Source organism: Poecilia mexicana, unplaced genomic scaffold (assembly GCF_051168715.1).
Source record: "Poecilia mexicana isolate PSO_F unplaced genomic scaffold, ASM5116871v1 scaffold_17, whole genome shotgun sequence".
Taxonomy (NCBI): domain Eukaryota; kingdom Metazoa; phylum Chordata; class Actinopteri; order Cyprinodontiformes; family Poeciliidae; genus Poecilia; species Poecilia mexicana.
In genome coordinates this window covers 97702-116467 of record NW_028263386.1, presented here as the reverse complement: position 1 = coordinate 116467, position 18766 = coordinate 97702, and the positions used below count along the sequence as shown (strand labels likewise).

Sequence of the window (18766 nt, the reverse complement as noted above, 5' to 3'; positions counted from 1 at the left end):
TGCTTACACTTGGATGCTGAGGTCTAATCCGGTCCGGTCCGGTCAGCCTTATTGGGTTTTCAGTGGCTCGACCCGTCAGTGGAACCATCAGAAGCTGATGTTCTGACCCGTTTTGACCCAGGATGGTGGTTCTGTTCCAAGACTAGAGCCGAACTCCTCCTGTTGTGGTTCTGAAACCAGAGGTCCGGGAGGTTCCGAATCCGTCGCAGCGGCTCCTCCAAGCCTGCAGGGGGCGGTACCGACCCAGTAACTCGATCAGCTCAGGAAGAAAAGCAGCAGAACCTTCGAGGACGTGTCGGAGTTTCCGGTTCTGTCTGAGCTGTTCCCCACACCGGTCCGTTACCTGGTCCTGGTTCCGATTCTGGTCCTGGTTCCGGGTCCGGTTCTCCTCCAGCGGCGTTTGGTCCCGGAGATGCGGGTGTGTGCGGGTCTGAGCGGGCCTCTGGTCCTGAGCATGGTTCTGGTTCTGGTTCGGGGCTGGGAAGCGGACCTGGAGCTCCTGGACCTTGTAGAGGAGGTTCCGCAGAATTTCTACGAATTCCTGCACCTGGACAAGGTGAGTTCGTCTCCATGGAAACCCGGGACCGGCACCACGTCACGGTACGCTCCGGGTTTTGCTGCCAGCTGTTTGGGAGAGCCGAACCCACACAGAACCCGTCCGGGGTCCTGGAGGTTCCGGAGGTTTTCCCTGGTCCTCCAGGCAGGAAGCCCAGGTTCGGGACTCGGTTCAGGAGAACAGATTCGGGTCCAGATGTTCTGGTCCGGTTCCAACAGCCGCGGAAGCCTAAAAACCCAGAAGTTCCGGAACATTTATTATTATTATTATTATTATTATTATTATTATTGTTATTATTATTATTAAGCTGGCTAATAGCTAAGAAAGCAGATATAATTTATTTCTATCGCTCATTTCCAACAAACATCACTAGTAGATTAATGATAAACTAGAAATCAAATTTAGTAAAAAATAAGACAAGTATAAATTGGCAGAGATTCCAAAAGCTAATAGTGTGAATAAAAACCAAACATTGAGTTTTAGCTGCAGCAGTTTTCCTCCATCTCTAGTTGAAGGTCAGAGAGAACAGATGAGTTCCAGTCTGACCCAAATCAGTCAATCTAATATTATCTGTACAGCTCATGTCAGCAGCAGGCTTTTCAAAGAGCTTTACATCATAAACACAGAAACAAAGTCATGCAGCAGAGAATCAACAATAAAACGAGACATTAAGTCGATAAATTGATCACGTTTCAAATAAAACTAACCAGGAGTCTGGATTTAAAGGAAGTCAGAGTTTCAGCTGTTTTACAGTTTTTTGGAAGTTTGTTCCAGATTTGTGGTGCATAGAAGCTGAATGCTGCATCTCGTTTGGCTCTGGTTCTGGATGCAGAGCAGAACCAGAACCTGAGGGTCTGGCAGGTTGATACAGCAGCAGATCTTTAATGGTTGTGGTGCTAAACCGTCCAGTGATTTATAAACTAACAGGATTTTACAGTCTGTTCTCTGAGCTACAGCTGTAGGACTGTAGATCTGGTGTTATGTCTCCGTCTTCCTGGTTCTAGTCAGAACAGCAGCAGCAGCTTCTGGATCAGCTGCAGCTGGAGGATCGATTTGGTGGTCAGACCTGTGAAGACGCTGCTGCAGGAAACAATGCGACTGAAGATAAACGCCTGGATGAGTTTCTCTGATCTGAGACATCAGTCCTCTGATCCTGGAGATTCTTCAGGTGGTAGAAGGCCGACTTTGTGACTGTCTTTATGTGGCTCTGAAGGTTCAGGTCAGAGGTCATCACTGCTCCCAGGTTTTGGGTTGATTGCTGGTTTTAGTTGTAATAACTGAAGCTGAGGATTGACTCTAGATCTGTAACTCTAGATCTATGACTCTAGATCTGTTGTTCTGAATTACAGCGCTGATGGCGCTGTACTCTGCAGCAGTACAGCGCCACCAGCTGGTCAGACATTGAAAAACAACTTTAATCTGTTCAGTCAGTGCAGGTAGGGGAAGATGAATTATAAAGAAACTCACAAAAATAATTGGTTGACTTTTTTGGTCAAATGTAAAAAATAAACCGTAACAAAGCTTCTGTCAAATGCTTCAGAAAGTTCAGTTAGTGATTCTAAAATTAATGTAAAATAAATAATAAATGGGGACAGAATTAATATTTGTTCAAATCAAGAAACAAAAATCCTCTTCTCCTGAAATATTAAAATTATTCACCCATTTCTGTCAGTTGTTTTTATCTGTTGTATTATTCCAAATTAAATAATTTTAAATTAAATGAAGCAGCAGCTGTGGATGTGAGGAGAGCTAAGTTTGAAAAACAGACTGGAGTCCAGCCGTTCAGAGAACCGTTCAAAAGAATCGAGTCACTACTGAACAGCTCATCTCTACCAAAAGGTCTGACTTGGGTAATCTACGTAGAAATATGTTTTTAGACGTTTTCAGCTTTGGTTCCGTCTTCCAACAAGGCGGTGAGTTTCTATCTTATTAGCTTTGTTAGCTGGCCGGAGAGCATCACAGAAGAAAACAATGGACCTAACATGTTAGCAACATTTCAACGTTAATAACTTTATTTTAGGTGTTAAGATGCAGTTGGTCAGCGCGGGGTGCAGTCAGTAGCACGCTACGTATCTTAATAATGTTCTAAAACAATAAAAGCTCAGCAACCCACTGAGAGAAACGGCAAAATATTCCTGCAGACATGAGTTCTTCCAAAGCTGGCGTCGTTTTCTTTCCACTGGTGTCTTTATGGTGAATGCTGTCATCGCGGAAGCATCTTTAACTGTCTTAGTTTCTTGACATCTAAATTAATCTCAAACTCTGATCATGGCTGGAATAAGTGTGGAAATATGGGCCAGTTATATCTCATATATTAAAACAAAAACCTTCATTTTGAATTTCTGGAGGCTTTTGTTTTGCCTCTGGCCACAGCGACTAGAGAAACCCTGATGGAGCACAACGTCAGCCAGAGCATAGAGCTACACCCAATAGATCAGGCCTCATTGTTCTTCACCTGTCCCCCTGCAGGACGCGGCGGCAGCAGACATAAAGAAGGCGTACCGTCGCCTGTCTCTGACTCTCCATCCTGACAAGAACAAAGATGAAAATGCTGAGACGCAGTTCAGACAGGTGAGACGCAGTTCAGACAGGTGAGACGCAGTTCAGACAGGTGAGACGCAGTTCAGACAGGTGGGTGGACCCGACCTCCAGAACCAGAACCTCATGGTCTTCCTTATCCGTCCTCAGCTGGTGGCCATCTATGAAGTTTTGAAGGACGAGGACAGACGGCGAAGGTGAGGCAGCCGAGGGATGCCCGTCCTCCCTGGAGGTCAGCGGGTCACCAGGTGTGTCTCTGCAGGTACGACGACATCCTGGAGAACGGCCTCCCCGACTGGCGGCAGCCCGTCTTCTACTACCGGCGCGTGAGGAAGATGAGCAACGCCGAACTGGGCTTCCTGCTCTTCCTCATCCTCACTGTGGGACACTACGCCGTCATCTGGTCCATCTACCTGGAAAAGCAGCTGGTGAGACAACCAATCAAAGCAGAGCAGCGCTCAGACAGCCAATCAGAGCAGAGCAGCGCTCAGACAGCCAATCAGAGCAGAGCAGCGCTCAGACAGCCAATCAGAGCAGAGCATGTCATGTGACATTTCCAGGATGAGCTGCTCAGTCGGAAAAAAAAGGAGAAGAAGAAGAAGCTGAGCTCCAGACCCCCCGAGGAGCTCAGGTGTATCGGTCAGGACCGCTCCGACAGGTACAGCTGTGACATCACCTGCGCCATAGTTTCCGTACTTCCCCTCTGATGTTGCTGCATTGTTGCTGCAGGAGCCATGAGCGACCGCAATGGCAGGACATCCTCCCTCTGAAGCTCAGCATCTGGCTCTACCTGGCTCTCAAGAACCTGCCACAGACTGTACAGGTAGGGGACTGGACCGGACCGGACCAGAACCTAGCTTGAGTCCAGGTCTTAGGATCATCATGGTCTTCATCAGACTTTCACTCTGGTTCTGGTCCAGGTTGTGGTCTCAGACCCGGTTTCTGTTCCAGGAGGTGAAGCAGTACTACGAGGACTACCGGCAGACGAAGCAGGAAGCTGAAGCTCAACAGGAAGCTGCTCCGAGTAAACACCTTTCTGTCCTTTCTGTCCTTTTCTGTCCTGTCACAAGGTGAAACCACTGAGATCCACATCTGACTTTCAAGAGGCAGAAATCTGCAGCACAGCAGCAGCTACCTGGTTGCACAAAGGAAAACACAATTGAAAATAACCACAAGATTAAAACAAATTGCAAGAGTCTAAAACCCATCCAGAACCTGATCCAGAACCCATTCTGCCTCTGTTCTGCCAGGAGAGAAACGGCCAAAGGTGAAGAAACCCAAAGTGGAGTTTCCAGTTTTTGTTCCTCCAGAGACACAGCAGAACTACGACCAGACGACGTCCATCGAGGACATTGAGGACCAGATGGACGACTGGCTACAGGACGCCAAGGCTCCCAAGAAAAAGGTGAGACGCGATTGATGAGACACTGAACACTACAGAGACAGTTGTCCTCAGCCTGTCCCTCCGTCTTTCTGAGGACCTATTCATTCCTCGAACTGCTGTTAAAAAAAATGGTGACTAGGAATTACTCCAGCATTTTGGTGCCCACATCTATAGAGCCGCCCCCTGTATCGAGCCCCCCCCGTATCGAGCCGCCCCCGTATCGTGCCGCCCCCGTATCGTGCCGCCCCCGTATCGTGCCGCCCCCATATCGAGCCGCCGCCCTGTATCGAGCCGCCGCCCTGTATCGAGCCCCCTCCCCCCCCGTATCGAGCCGCCCCCCCTTATCGAGCCGCCCCCCTGTATCGAGCCGCCCCCGTATCGTGCCGCCCCCGTATCGTGCCGCCCCCGTATCGAGCCGCCCCCGTATCGTGCCGCCCCCGTATCGTGCCGCCCCCGTATCGTGCCGCCCCCTGTGCCTGGCATACAGTGCATATCCTCTTTACTCTCCAGGAGTCCGGGTGGACAGAGGACGACCTGAGCCTCCTCAGCAGGTTGATGGTGAAATTCCCTGGAGGAACTCCGGGCCGATGGGAGAAGATTGCCCAGGAACTCGGACGATCTGTTCCCGCTGTGAGTCTGAAGCTGTTTCCAGAAGAAATCACTGGTCTCAGGGTCCAGGGAAACCCGGTCTCGGTTCCCCTGGACCGGTATGGGTTCTGGTCCAAGTCCATTTGTGGTGGATTCGATTCTGCATGTGTTGCTGACCTGAATCGTTTTTCCTACTGCAGGTGACGACCAAAGTCAAACAGATGAAAGACAATGTGAATCAAACCTCAGGTACCTCGGTTCTGTTCTTCAGCTCCTGGAATTTGGGTTTATTTTGGGTTCTGCTGTGACACTAAGGTCCAACTGAGACAGTTTCAGGTTCCCTCAATTTGAGGTTCTGTCCTTCACATCTGGTTCCACCCAGCAGAACTCTGATGGAACTTCTGTTCTCTCATGTTCCAGCTCTCGTCAAACTCTCAGATTTAAAGTCTCCTCCATTTCCTGTGAGGTCATTTCCTGTGGATGACATCATCACTCAGAGAGTGGGCGGGGTCAGTGAAGAGGAGGAAGAGGAGGACGAGGAAGCTGCTCCGGTGCTCCGAAGGAGGAACAAGAAGAGTTCCTGTGCGGATGGTTGGGAGGGGAAGGTCCGCGGCCGGCGGCAGAAGGACTTTGACCCAGCGGCAGCGGTGGAGGAACAGGAGGAGGCGGAGCTTCAGGAGAACATGGCCGTCTGGACGCAGAACCAGCAGAAGCTTCTAGAACTGGCCCTGCAGCAGTTCCCCCGCGGAACCGCAGAACGCTGGGACCGGATCGCCAAGGTGGTCCCCGGAAAGACCAAGGTGAGGCAACCCGGTTCTGGTTCCCTCTGTGGTCTGGTTTTGACCCGGTTCCGTCTGCGTTCTGGTTCCAGGAGGACTGCGTGACCCGGTGTAAGATGCTGGCTGAACTGGTGAAGAAGAGGAAGCAGCTGAAGAGCTGATGAGCTCTGACTCCGCCCCTTCCTGCTGCTGCTGCCAGATGATTGGCCTAATGGTTCTGGCTCACCTGCCCAGGTGTGCCAGCACCAGAAGGTCAGCTGACCTCATGTGCCTTACATGTTCAGCATGTTGCCAATCAATAATCAATACTCAGTATTTATTGTTCCCTTCAGTTTTTATTGTTTGTTTCCAAATAAACATTCAGTCATCGGCTTGCTGTCTGGATGTTCTAAACCCGGTTCTGTTCTGAACTTTAGGTCGTCAGAGAGGAGGGAAACATGTCAGTGCGGGATCAGGAATCTGTTACTGTTTGAAATGTGTTCATTAATTAAAAATAAACTTTACTATAAAAATGTAACCGGATATAAAACCACAGACAAGTAAAAGGACCGAACTTCACAAAGTGCCGTTCTACAAAGTATTTTAAGTTAATTCCTGTCATTGACACATTTTCTCACACATTAATATATTTGGTAATCAGAGAAATGACTAAAGAGAGTTTCTAACTTCTGATGTGATTATTTAATGTTTTGGGGCATTTCTGAATAAAGAGCTCAATGTTTTATTTGGTAGAAATGATTCTGATCATTTTTATATTAACATTGATGAACAGACATTTTTACAGTGTTTAAAGAACATATTTACATAATTCCATAGTTTAATCTACATTTAACGTTTCAAGACAACAAATTATTTTCTTGTATTTATTTTTTATACATTATTGAGAAATGAGTTGATTTATAAATCAGTCATTGTCAAACATTAAAATACATATTTTTCTTACTTTTTTCCAGAGAAAAATATTTATTACAGGACGTCAACTAGCAAAGAGTGAAAATAATTCTAACAGAGTAAATTATTTTTATTTCATTACATAAGCTGCATTAATACACTAAATATTGAGATATTTACACAAAAAGTGAAAGAATAAAACATTTATTTATTATACTGGGAACACTGGTCACAGGCTTCAGTCTGCTGGTCTCACTGGGAGAACTCAATGACTTCTGAGACGTCCTGGTTCACAGGCTGAAGCCAAGGATAAAAGAGAAATTATCCACAAGTTTGCTTTTATTTTGAAAATCCTACCGGTAGTGACGCAGTGTTTCCTGCCAGCTGAGTCGTGCAGTGTCATTAACATTAGCATCTAGCACCGGCGGTTCGGAAGGAACTTTTGACGTTATCAACTCTATCTGTTCGGCTTTAACTGACGAGCCAGAAACGGAACCGGCAGCGAACTTCCAACCCGCTGAGTCCAGAACCAGGTGAGTCCGCCAGCTTTACTTGGAGGGCTCAGTCGGGTCAGATCCCGGACAGTACCGGACAGGTTAATCTTGTGGTTTTTCAGTGGGTTCTGTTCATATCTTGGTCGGTTCTACAAGGAAGATGGGTTCTGTTCTGTTGGTTTTGGGCTCCAGCTCGTGAAAACCTGAGGTTCTCTTCAGACCAATAACCCCGGAACATCCAAGTTCAGTTCAGATTCGGCTCTTAGAACCTGGTCTGGGCTCCTTTTGCCTGAATCACTGCAGCTTGACGTTCTGCTGAGGTTCTGGAGGTTCAGGTTGATTTGGTTCTGGTGTCGCTACTGATAATACGGCACAGGTCCTGGCCGGCCCGTTTTTGCAAGTGTTACCATGGTGACTAGAACAGGTTTTGGTACAGGTGTTGCATCAAAATCTGCTAATTACGTGGTTAAATATTGTTACAAATACACTCAGATGGAGGTGAAGAGGTGGCAGAACTCTGAAAAATAGTTTTACACGCTGACATAATCTACAGGCCTGTACAGTAAGGTCACGGATTATTATGGCCATCAAAATCTGTGACCAGTGTCAATTTGACTATTTGAGAGTTAAATATGGTTATAAGTGTGATATGACTGTAATGAAGAGGTTGCAGAAACATTAAAAATAGTGTTAAAAACTACCAGCACACTTAGAATCATTTTTTAATCGTTTAACGATTTATTAAACGGTCACATTTGGTTTACATATTTTAATGACAGCACATAGGCATGGTCAGTCAGTTTACACAGTCAAATACGAAGTAATAAATTATATCTTCTCTGTCGATGCAATGGTAATAAAGGAGCCATGAAGTTTACAATCCCAGCTGTATCAGTATTTATGCAGTTTATGTGCTGATCTTCAAGACGTACCTGCGCTCTATCGCCCTCTGAGGTCACAGAAAACGATGGGTCACAGATTTTGATGCAACATTTGTCCGGAGCCAGACATGACAACAGTTCTGGTTGTCCTGGAAGGCATGTGGTCCACGCTGATGACTGGAGCGGAACCTCTCTGCAGCTTCTCGACCAGTGTTCTGACTATCAGTGCTACCTCGTCAGATTTTCCTACTGTAGCACGGATAGACAGTTAAGTCTATCTGTCCGTGCTACCCGTCTAAAACTGCCACCGTCATGTTTACAAACAGAAAACTACAGCAGGTTGTGTTAATATTAAATATATTGGATAGCATTATTGGAGTGACGAGACTGAAGTGGAAGGTTAGGAGTTATGCTTAGCTTAGCATTGGAACAATTTATATACAGGATGAAACCACAAGAAGATCACTTCCTTCATCTGAATGTCCTGCCCGTTTAAAATGAAAAGTTATAGATGTATGCACTAGAGGTGTGCCGATCGATCGGTCACCGATCATAATCGGGCCGATTTTCGTGAAAAAGTGCATGATCGGTGATCGGCGATCATTGTCTCTTTTACCGATACCGATCATCACCTGCATCTCATTTCCAGCCTGCCTGTGCAGCTGGTCTCTTCTTTCCTTCACTCTGCGCAAACGCGCAGCAACAAATCCGAAGCGATGTGGAACTATAACCACTGAGTGAATGGGGAAGTTTGCTGCGTGTTGCAGCGGAAAATTGAAGCAGGTCAAAACGCATCAACACAACGAAGCTAATACGACATAAAAACATTGAGATACTTGATGGAGTTTGGCTACATCGAGGCTCACTGCAGTAAAAAAGACATACGGAGGATCAGACAGCAGGTAAAGCAGCGCACAGCTACAAACACTCACCCGGATTAGCATGACGGTCAGAAAGCTAAACAAATAACCTGGAAAATTATTTAAGTCTTCGAGCTGCGATGTCAGACGCTGGTTCTGCTCTCCTGTTGAACCGCTGCTACGCTACAGGTAGTAATATTTGACAGACGGAGCTTCGCTTCTGCTCCACCTGGTAGTGACTCTCACACCGAACCTGCTTAAAGCTGCAGCATCTAACTTAAAAAATAAATTTTACATACGTATTAAAACTTTCCCTGTCCTAACAGGAGACGGATAATCTTTGAAAAAATAATCGATCTCCTCCCTGATCTGCATAATTACTCCGCTCAGTCAGAAACAGCCAATCAGAGCTAGCAGTAATCAGCTAGCCGCCATGCTAACAGGAAGTTTTCATTCAGTAAATCTGGATTGTTTATTGTAATGGATCCTGTTTTGGCCTTTGAATGTTAAGTTTTATACTTGAACTTCTTGGCAATGTTGAGAGGTTTTATTTTGGCTCTTTGCATTATTTAGCCTCTTCAGAGCCTTCATATGTTATCAGTCTGTTAAAGATAGTATTATCAATAGCAGTACAATTCGCACAATGTCTGTTTTGTTTTCTTCTTGGAAAAAGTTATTAAAAACAAGTTTTTGTCTAAATTAAGGTGAATTCAGGGTTCCTTTTTCCACATAATGTAACCGGTACTGTTTATGATTAAAATAATAATTATGTGATCAGTATCAGTGATCGGCCCTCATGGGTGATCAGTATCGGTGATCGGTATCGGGAGGAAAAAACCTGATCGGCACACCTCTAGTATGCACTAATCCTTTATTAGAATATCCTACCCTGTTAAAAGTATTTTAAATACAGAGGCGTTTGTAAGAATAAAACAGTATCAGACAGGGGAAACTGGTTTTTATTGGAATTAAGTTAAAGACAAATACAAATCACTGCAACTCTTTCTTTGGGCATTAATCGGTTGTATGACAGACTTTATCAGATGCCGCCACAATGTGTCCACCGAACTGCGCAGGTCACTGTGTTCCTGAAATGATGGGATATTAATATTACACAGTTTCAGTCCCACATAGTATCGCCACCAACATCTATTTCGTAAAGTTTAATAATAAAAAAGAGTGTAATTAAACTAAAATATAGGGACAGAAAGGCCCACAAAACAACATATTTGTCCTGATTAACTGCCAAACAATAACGTGTTTAACGACATTGCAGGCGGCAAACTGAAGCCATTTATAAATATATTTACAAGCTGCTGTCACGTAAACTAAAAGCATGACGTAATACAGCAGCTTAATGAAAGGCAGGAATAAAATAAATTAAATAAAGCTTATCGTAATCTGCATTGAAATAAAACATATGAAACGAAACTTTCACAGGTAGGACGTATTTATAAGAAATCTGCTGAGTCAGCAGTATGGGTGAATGAGTGTTTATTTTTTATTCAATGTCACATGCTGTTTTTGTTTTGTTTTTTAATTATGTAAAGCACCTTGAAATGCCTTGCTGCTGAAATAGGCTATTCAAATAAAATTTGATTGATTGATTTGTGAATAAGTGTCTAAGCTTTGGGTTCCTCTAGACTTGCTAAGGAGCTATAGAAAGCCATTTACCATAATGTGGTTCTGAGCAGTCCGGTACCAAGAGGTTCTGTGGATCAGTACCACCCTCATGATGTTTCCAGTCAGTAGCAGGTTCTGGACCGCCATCCAACCCAAATATTTCTCTGGTTCTGCTTCTGACCCATGGTTCTGGAAACCCAGTCCAACTTTGAAGGTTATGTTTTATTTCTGATTTCTGATATTTCATTATAATAAATTTTACCTGGAAATAAGTTCTGGTTTTGACTCGGAAGGTCCAACAGAATATTTCTAGAGAAGTGAAGGGTCCTGATAAGAACAGGCGATTCAACCGTTCATCAACCACCTCCGGGTCATCTGTGAACAGAACCCAGAAGATCGGGTCAGTGGTTCGGTTGCTTTGAGTTGATCCAAGGTCTGGTTCTGTCCCCAGGTGTGATGCAGCAGACATGTCCCTTCAGGCCACGCTGCGGGACCGGATCAGCTCGGCCCAGGCGCTGCTGCAGCGGGCGGAGCATCTCTGTCCGGGGGTTGAAGGTCACCAGAAGCTGTGTGGCAAGCTGCGGGCCGAGCTGCGCTTCCTGCGGCGGGTGGAGGCCGGAGAGCTGCAGGTGAAGCAGTCTCACCTGCATAGCACTAACCTCACCCACCTTACCGCCATCGTGGACTCAGCGCAGAACTTGGAGGACGTTGTGGCATTGTTGCACGTCTTCAGCTACCGGGACGCCGCTGGCCGCCGCCGCACACTTGTGGTAGACGTGGTGGCCGACGTGGGACTCACCTGGGTGAAGGCGGTGGGCCGCAAGGCGGAGGCGCTGCACAACATCTGGCAGGGACGGGGCCAGTATGGAGACAAGAGCGTGGTGCGGCAGGCGGAGGACTTCCTGTTGGCCAGCCGCCAGCTGCCCGTCAACTACCGCCACCCCCGCATCGTCTTCGCCTTCTACAACGGCGTGTCCAGCCCCATGGCCGACCGGCTGCGGCACCTGGGCGTGGCAGTGAGGGGTGACATTGTGGCGGTGAGAGGGGAAGAAGTGGAGGAAGAGGAGAAGGATGAAGAAGAAGAGGAGGAGAGGGATGAGGAGGAAGTGGAGGAAGAGGAAGAGGAGGCCAACCCAGATGACCCAGAGGGAGAGCTGGCGTCTTCCCTGACCCAGGTGCAGCGTGGCACGGTGCTGGCTCGCCTGGCATTCCCGCTGCCGCCGCTGCCAGAGGAGTGTGGGCGGGTTAACCTGGACATCACCACGCTCATCGCCTACGTGTCGGCGCTCAGCCACGGTCGCTGCCACTTCAGCTTCCGGGAGCCGGTTCTGACGGAGCAGGCTGCCCAGGAGCGCCGGTGGCCGGTTCTGCCCAGCCTCGATGCCTTCATGGCAGGCAAGCAGCTGTTCGCCTGCCACGCCGCCGTGACCGACTTCCGCGCCATCCTGGACACGCTGGGCGGGCCGGGCGAGAAGGAGCGCGCTCAGACTCTGCTGGCCCGCCTGCACCTGGTGGACGACCAGCCGTCGGAGCGCAGCCGCCGCCTCACGCCCAGCGCCAAGGTCAACCGCCGTTCTCTTGCCATCTTTGGCACCGGAGATTTCCTGAGAGCTGTCACCATGACAGCTAACAGCCGCTTCGTCAGGGCGGCCGCCAATCAGGGTGTCCGCTACAGCGTGTTCATCCACCAACCCAGAGCGCTGACTGAAGGCAAGGAGTGGAGGGCCACGCCCATCTGAGGAGCCCACGCCCACTTTCACCGGGGCTGATGGGGAATGTAGTTTCTAAACTGTTTGGAATGTGATTGGTCAGCTGGGATCTGCATGTTTCTGTTCAAATTAGAACAATAAAGATTTAGTTCACTTGTCACACGAAGTCACCTGGATTCAGTCCTTTCAGAATAAAAGTCCCTTTTAGAATCATGTATTGGAGTGAAAACAGGTTCTTGTTCTGTTTGTTTTCATCTCCATCCTGTAAACATGCCTTCAGGTGTGTCATTGGAGCGATGTGCAGGTCCCACCTGCTGTAGCTCACCATCATGAATGACCCTGGGTCCTCCCCACTTGATAAAATGCTACGCAACTACAGGACAGTTAGCTTTATTCAGGTGTTTTCTTCTTGGAACCGATTTATTGCTCTCCAGATCTGAGACCAGCTTTCAATAAAAAAAAGTTTAAATCATTATTTTGAAAGCTGTTGTCACTGCTTAGGGTTATATTCTCTTGAGATCTAGCGCCCTCACCAAGATGGCGCTGATCAGCAGCAGCCAGGAAGTAACTTCTGGCTTCTTGCAGTCTCTGTGTGGCCATAGACATAATATAAGGATAGACCCTCATGGACCGCTCTCGCCTATTGTCGCTGACGAGATTTAGGGCGGCCATCTTGGAGCGGTCCACCACTCCACTCAGCGTTATGTGTTTAGCAGCACAATGACGAATCAGTGCATTTAATCGATCATAACACGCTTTTTGTTAAAGAAGTACTTACAACATCCATACAAAGTCTGACGAACTTTACTTTTCTTTGAGCAGATGTTACAGATGACTCTTTAATCTTGCACAGCATTCCACATGAAAAGTAACGTAACGGTCAAAAAACTAGAGCTCAGTTGAATCACATTCAACTTCCTTTCTTAAACTAAGTGACAGCACTTTTCACATAATTTCAATTACGTCCATTAGGTGGCGCTTTTCTACAAAAATCATCATGAAATGGAATCTTATTAACAAAATATCTAATTAAGCAAACAGCATACACAATAATAAACAATGTTACAAACTGACATTTTTGGCTCTTCTATCTATATGTATACTATGTGACTACAACATCAGGAAAAAGGAGCACGAGAAACTGGAGAAATACCAGGGCCTCAGAGAGGAACTGGAGAAGGCCTGGAAGGTGAAGACCACAGTGGTGCCTGTGGTCATCGGGGCCCTCGGGGCAGTCACCCCCAAACTGGAGCAGTGGCTCAAACAGATCCCAGGAACAACATCAGACATCTCAGTCCAGAAATGTGCAGTTCTAGGCACAGCCAAGATACTGGAGGAGAACCTGAAGCTCCCAGGCCTCTGGTAGAGGGAGAGAGAGAGGGAGAGAGAGAGAGGGAGAGAGAGACCACCCGCGGAGGGTGAGAAAGCAATTATATATATATATATATATATATATATATATATATATATATATATATATATATATATAGCTGACTGTATAGCTCAGTGGGTAAGACACCAGTCTACCACCTGGGAGACCGGGGTTCGAATCCAGGTTGGGGCAAGTTACAACAGTGCAATTGAGCTATGCAGTGTGGGTCCCTAGGCAAGACCCTTGGAGCTATATAGCCTACCTCATACAATGAGAGACACTGATAAGCATGACATGCCGGCTCAGACGTCGCCCGGCCAAACAAGGTCTGCGTCAGGTGCTGGGGAACCAGAGCACCTTGATGAAAAATGGGCAACTGGAACAAGACGGAAATGGGCGAGAGACGAAAACATGGATCTGTTGGAATGCTACTACTCAAGTAACCCTAGTCAGAGGGGTTACATGCAAAGACTGAGGGTGGAATGGTTACTTCGACACCCACAGTCTACAATGACTGCCAAACAACTAGTAGCTCAGTGCTCCAACATCCGCAAACGGCAACTGCTATCACAACTTGAGATTGACGAGGTACAACACAAATGCTACGGCATAAGGGAGGAGCCCAAAGGTAAGGTCAGGGGGGAGTTAACTACTCCCCACCCCGAGACTGGGTATGCAGCCCCAGTAATGAACGAACTATCAAAGCTGAACGAGACAGCAACTGACCTGAGAGAGAGAATCGTGGCCCGAATGAACACCAGGCAACCCCGACGCCAATTACAACGGCTGAGTGAAGTACCATCAGAAAGTCTCATTGAAGATGTGAATGCAGCATTGAGAACAATCCCTACCAACACTGCCAAACAAAGGCTCCAAGCCTTGGCCAGCCGCCTAAAGAGATACACAAGAGAGAATGAAGCCAGGAGGATCAACCGGCTCTTCTCCACCCAACCAGCTAAAGTGTACTCTCAATGGCAGGGTACTAACAACAGAGCAGACCCACCAAGGCTGGAGACTGAACAATACTGGAAAGGCATATGGGAAAGGGAGGCGTCCCACAACAGCAAGGCACAGTGGCTAACCTCTCTACGAGAGGACCACAGCAACCTCCCTGAACAAGCCCCGGTAACCATCACTGTGGCAGATGTCCAAGAAAGAGTCTCGGGTATGAAAAACTGGACAGCACCAGGGCCTGACATGATCCATGCCTACTGGCTAAAGAAACTCACTGCCCTCCATGAGCGACTGGCAGCTCAACTGAACCAGCTGCTACAGAATGGGATTCACCCTGAATGGTTAACTGAAGGGCGCACAATCCTGATCCAGAAGGATCCCTCAAAGGGTTCAGTCCCATCCAACTATCGGCCAATAACCTGTCTCTCTACAACATGGAAGCTCATGTCAGGCATCATAGCGGCTAAGATAAGCGGACACATGGATAAATACATGAGCACGGCACAGAAGGGCATCGCCATAAATAGTAGAGGAGCCAAACACCAACTCCTTGTAGACCACACAGTCGCCCGAGACTGCAAAACCCGACACACCAACCTGTGCACCGCTTGGATTGATTACAAGAAAGCCTATGACTCAATGCCACACACCTGGATCATTGAATGCTTAGAGATGTACAACATCAATAGGACTCTAAGAGCCTTCATTGCAAACTCGATGGGGCTGTGGAAAACCACCCTTGAAGCCAACTGCAAACCGCTTGCACAAGTGTCCATCAAATGTGGCATATACCAAGGAGATGCTCTGTCCCCACTGCTGTTCTGCATAGGCCTGAACCCCCTCAGCCAAATCATCAACAAGACTGGCTACGGATACCGACTTAAGAATGGGGCCACAATCAGTCACCTCCTCTACATGGATGACATCAAGCTGTACGCCAAGAGCGAGCGAGACATCGACTCACTGATCCACACCACCAGGATCTACAGCACTGACATTGGGATGTCATTCGGACTAGAGAAGTGTGGCCAGATGGTTACAAAGAGAGGGAAGGTCGTCCGCACAGAAGGGGTCTCACTCCCAGAGGGAACGATATCGTTACAAGATAGATGTTACAAGTACCTGGGAATACCACAAGCAAATGGCAACCTCGATGAGGTCACAAGGAAAGGAGCCACAGCCAAATACCTCCAACGAATAAGGCAAGTCCTGAGAAGCCAGCTCAATGGCAAGAACAAGATCCGTGCAATAAACAGCTATGCCTTACCAGTAATCAGATACCCTGCCGGAATAATTAGCTGGCCAATGGAAGAGATGAAGGCCACGGATGTTAAGACTCGGAAGCTACTAACCATGCATGGAGGGTTCCACCCCAAATCCAGCACCCTGAGACTGTACACGAGCCGTAAGGAAGGAGGCAGAGGACTAGTGAGTGTGAGAGCCACTGTCCAGGATGAAACATCTAAGATCCATAAATACATCAAGGACAAAGCCTCAACGGACGATGTGCTCAGCGAATGTCTCAGGCAATGGGGAACAGAGGACGAGGTGCTGGAGGAACCATCATGGGAAGACAAGCCCCTACATGGGATGTACCACCGACAAATAACTGAAGTGGCTGATATCAGGAAATCCTACCAATGGCTGGAGAAAGCTGGACTCAAGGACAGCACGGAGGCCCTCATCCTGGCCGCCCAGGAACAGGCCCTAAACACCAGAGCAATAGAAGCTCAGATCTACCACACCAGACAAGACCCAAGGTGTAGGTTGTGCAAGGAGGCCTCTGAGACAGTCCAGCACATAACAGCAGGGTGCAAGATGCTGGCAGGGAAAGCGTACATGGAACGACATAACCAAGTGGCGGGCATAGTGTACAGGAACATCTGTGCAGAATATGGACTGGAAGCCCCGAGGTCAAAATGGGGGACACCCCCAAAGGTGGTGGAGAATGACCGAGCTAAGATCCTGTGGGACTTCCAGATCCAGACAGACAAGATGGTAATGTCGAACCAACCGGACATTGTGGTGGTGGATAAAGAGCAGAGGAAAGCCGTTGTGGTGGATGTAGCAATACCAAGTGACCACAACATCAGGAAAAAGGAGCATGAGAAACTGGAGAAATACCAGGGCCTCAGAGAGGAACTGGAGAAGGCCTGGAAGGTGAAGACCACAGTGGTGCCTGTGGTCATCGGGGCCCTCGGGGCAGTCACCCCCAAACTGGAGCAGTGGCTCAAACAGATCCCAGGAACAACATCAGACATCTCAGTCCAGAAATGTGCAGTTCTAGGCACAGCCAAGATACTGCGCAGAACCCTCAAGCTCCCAGGCCTCTGGTAGAGGACCCGAGCTCAGAGGATGAAAGAGACCACCCACGGAGGGTGAGAGGGGAATTTTATTTTTATATATATATATATATATATATATATATATATATATATATATATATATAATTCAGTATTAATCATTATTTATTTGTGCCATTATTAATCTTTATTTATTAGGGTTTGTATAGTTATATAAAATATGTATTGATATTACTAAATAATGTATTAAATAAATTATGAACGGCTGTGTGCTTTGTAATATGCTCTTCATACATCGATATCAGAATATTCCATTCCTATTCTATTGTTATAGCCACTAAGCATATTTAAATATGATGAACTATGTATTAAAAACATACTTAAAAAATACAATTGTTTATAAATGTAGCTTTGATAGATGTTTGAATATGGTTTACAGTAACAAAAAGCGTGTTATGATCGATTAAATCCGCTGATACGTCATGGGCTCTTTGCACCTCAGCTTCCGCGTTCGGGGTAAAGCGGCTCGATTGTTTCCGATCCAATACAAATATCATTTACATTAGGTGCTTTCAGGGCTTGGCCAAGGTCTGTACATCGATCCGAAGCCCCAACAAGTAAGCTGGAGAAAGGTATTAAGATGTTCGCCTCGTTATACATTCACTGACACGAAGGTGAGTTTTACTTAAACTTTGTGGCTAACATTAACGTTAGCTTATGCTAGTAGGCAATATTCTCGGACATTGTTCTTGTAAAATGTGCTATTTAAGTATCTAAACATTCTAACGGACAATGTTTTTATCTTATTTTCAAGTATATTATGTGTTTATTGTCGTTAGTGTCAGAGGGGAGGTTCCGGTTCGGGCTTTTTACTAACGAAGCCTGACGAAGCACAACAAGCCTCATAGCTTAACAGTAGCGCAGCTCTGGTGTCAGAGATCTGGTTCAGCTGTTCAGGTTCAAAGTTGCTGCTTTTAGAAAAATATGACCGTGTTGCTTCATGTCTCCATGTTATTTCGTTTTATTACCTTTGCATGTTTCTTGTGAAGAGCTCAGATAGGACGGTGTTTACAGCAGGATGTACAGGCGGATCAGTTGCTCGGCTGTCTGGCTCTGGTCTGCTCTCTCGTTCCCATAAACTCTTTCAGGCTGAATATAGAAGTGATTCCATGGAAATAACTCAGGGAGGCTCCTTTATTTACCATCCGTGTCCCCGGTAGTTTTAGGCTGATCCGGAGTGAAGTGAAGGCTGCAAACTTTGCTGTGCGGCGTTAGCTGGTAGCGACAGATATTTACAAGCCATCTTCTTAATTCAGGATCGCTTGGAAATTAATGAAAACTTAAAAGCCCATTATATTAGGAAGACAACAATGTTAATAGTATTGTTTTTTTTGCATCTGAAATACGACTTAGTCTTTTCTACCAGTCATGGTAACTCAAAGCGGAAAAAAGTGAACCGCATTAGCTCCTGGAGATGTGACGTCAACGCCTTAGGTGCAAAGAGCCCATTGTGCTGCTAAACACATAACGCTGAGTGGAGTGGTGGACCGCTCCAAGATGGCCGCCCTAAATCTCGTCAGCGACAATAGGCGAGAGCGGTCCATGAGGGTCTATCCTTATATTATGTCTATGGGATGGACGACCGCTCCAAGATGGCCGCCGTATTTCCTGCGCCGGAGCGGGGTCTACTCTTATATTATAGCTGTGTCCGAATTCAGGGTCTGCATCCTTCGAAGGACGGATTTGTAGGCCGATTACGTCATAGCGTGGCGACAAGGCCTGTCCGAATTCAAAGACTCCTTCAAATGCATCCTTCTTTTCCCCAGATTTGAAG

General features: G+C 46.9%; 2 protein-coding genes across 2 annotated transcripts; both read left to right on the top strand.

Annotated features, from left to right (window-relative positions):
* Nucleotides 1–258: 258 nt before the first annotated feature.
* Nucleotides 259–6580, top strand: dnajc1 (DnaJ (Hsp40) homolog, subfamily C, member 1). The gene is made up of 12 exons (XM_015012558.2): nt 259–556; nt 3026–3127; nt 3245–3291; nt 3357–3522; nt 3655–3752; nt 3824–3917; nt 4046–4118; nt 4345–4499; nt 4989–5108; nt 5267–5315; nt 5487–5866; nt 5938–6580. Exons 1-12 carry the CDS (start codon nt 413–415, stop codon nt 6004–6006), a joined length of 1497 nt encoding a protein of 498 aa, XP_014868044.2. The 5' UTR covers nt 259–412; the 3' UTR covers nt 6007–6580.
* A 530-nt stretch (nt 6581–7110) lies between these two features.
* On the top strand, nt 7111–12463 carry cunh7orf25 (chromosome unknown C7orf25 homolog). The gene is made up of 2 exons (XM_015012559.2): nt 7111–7269; nt 11046–12463. Exon 2 carries the CDS (start codon nt 11062–11064, stop codon nt 12331–12333), a length of 1272 nt encoding a protein of 423 aa, XP_014868045.2. The 5' UTR covers nt 7111–7269; nt 11046–11061; the 3' UTR covers nt 12334–12463.
* The last annotated feature ends 6303 nt before the right edge of the window (nt 12464–18766 follow it).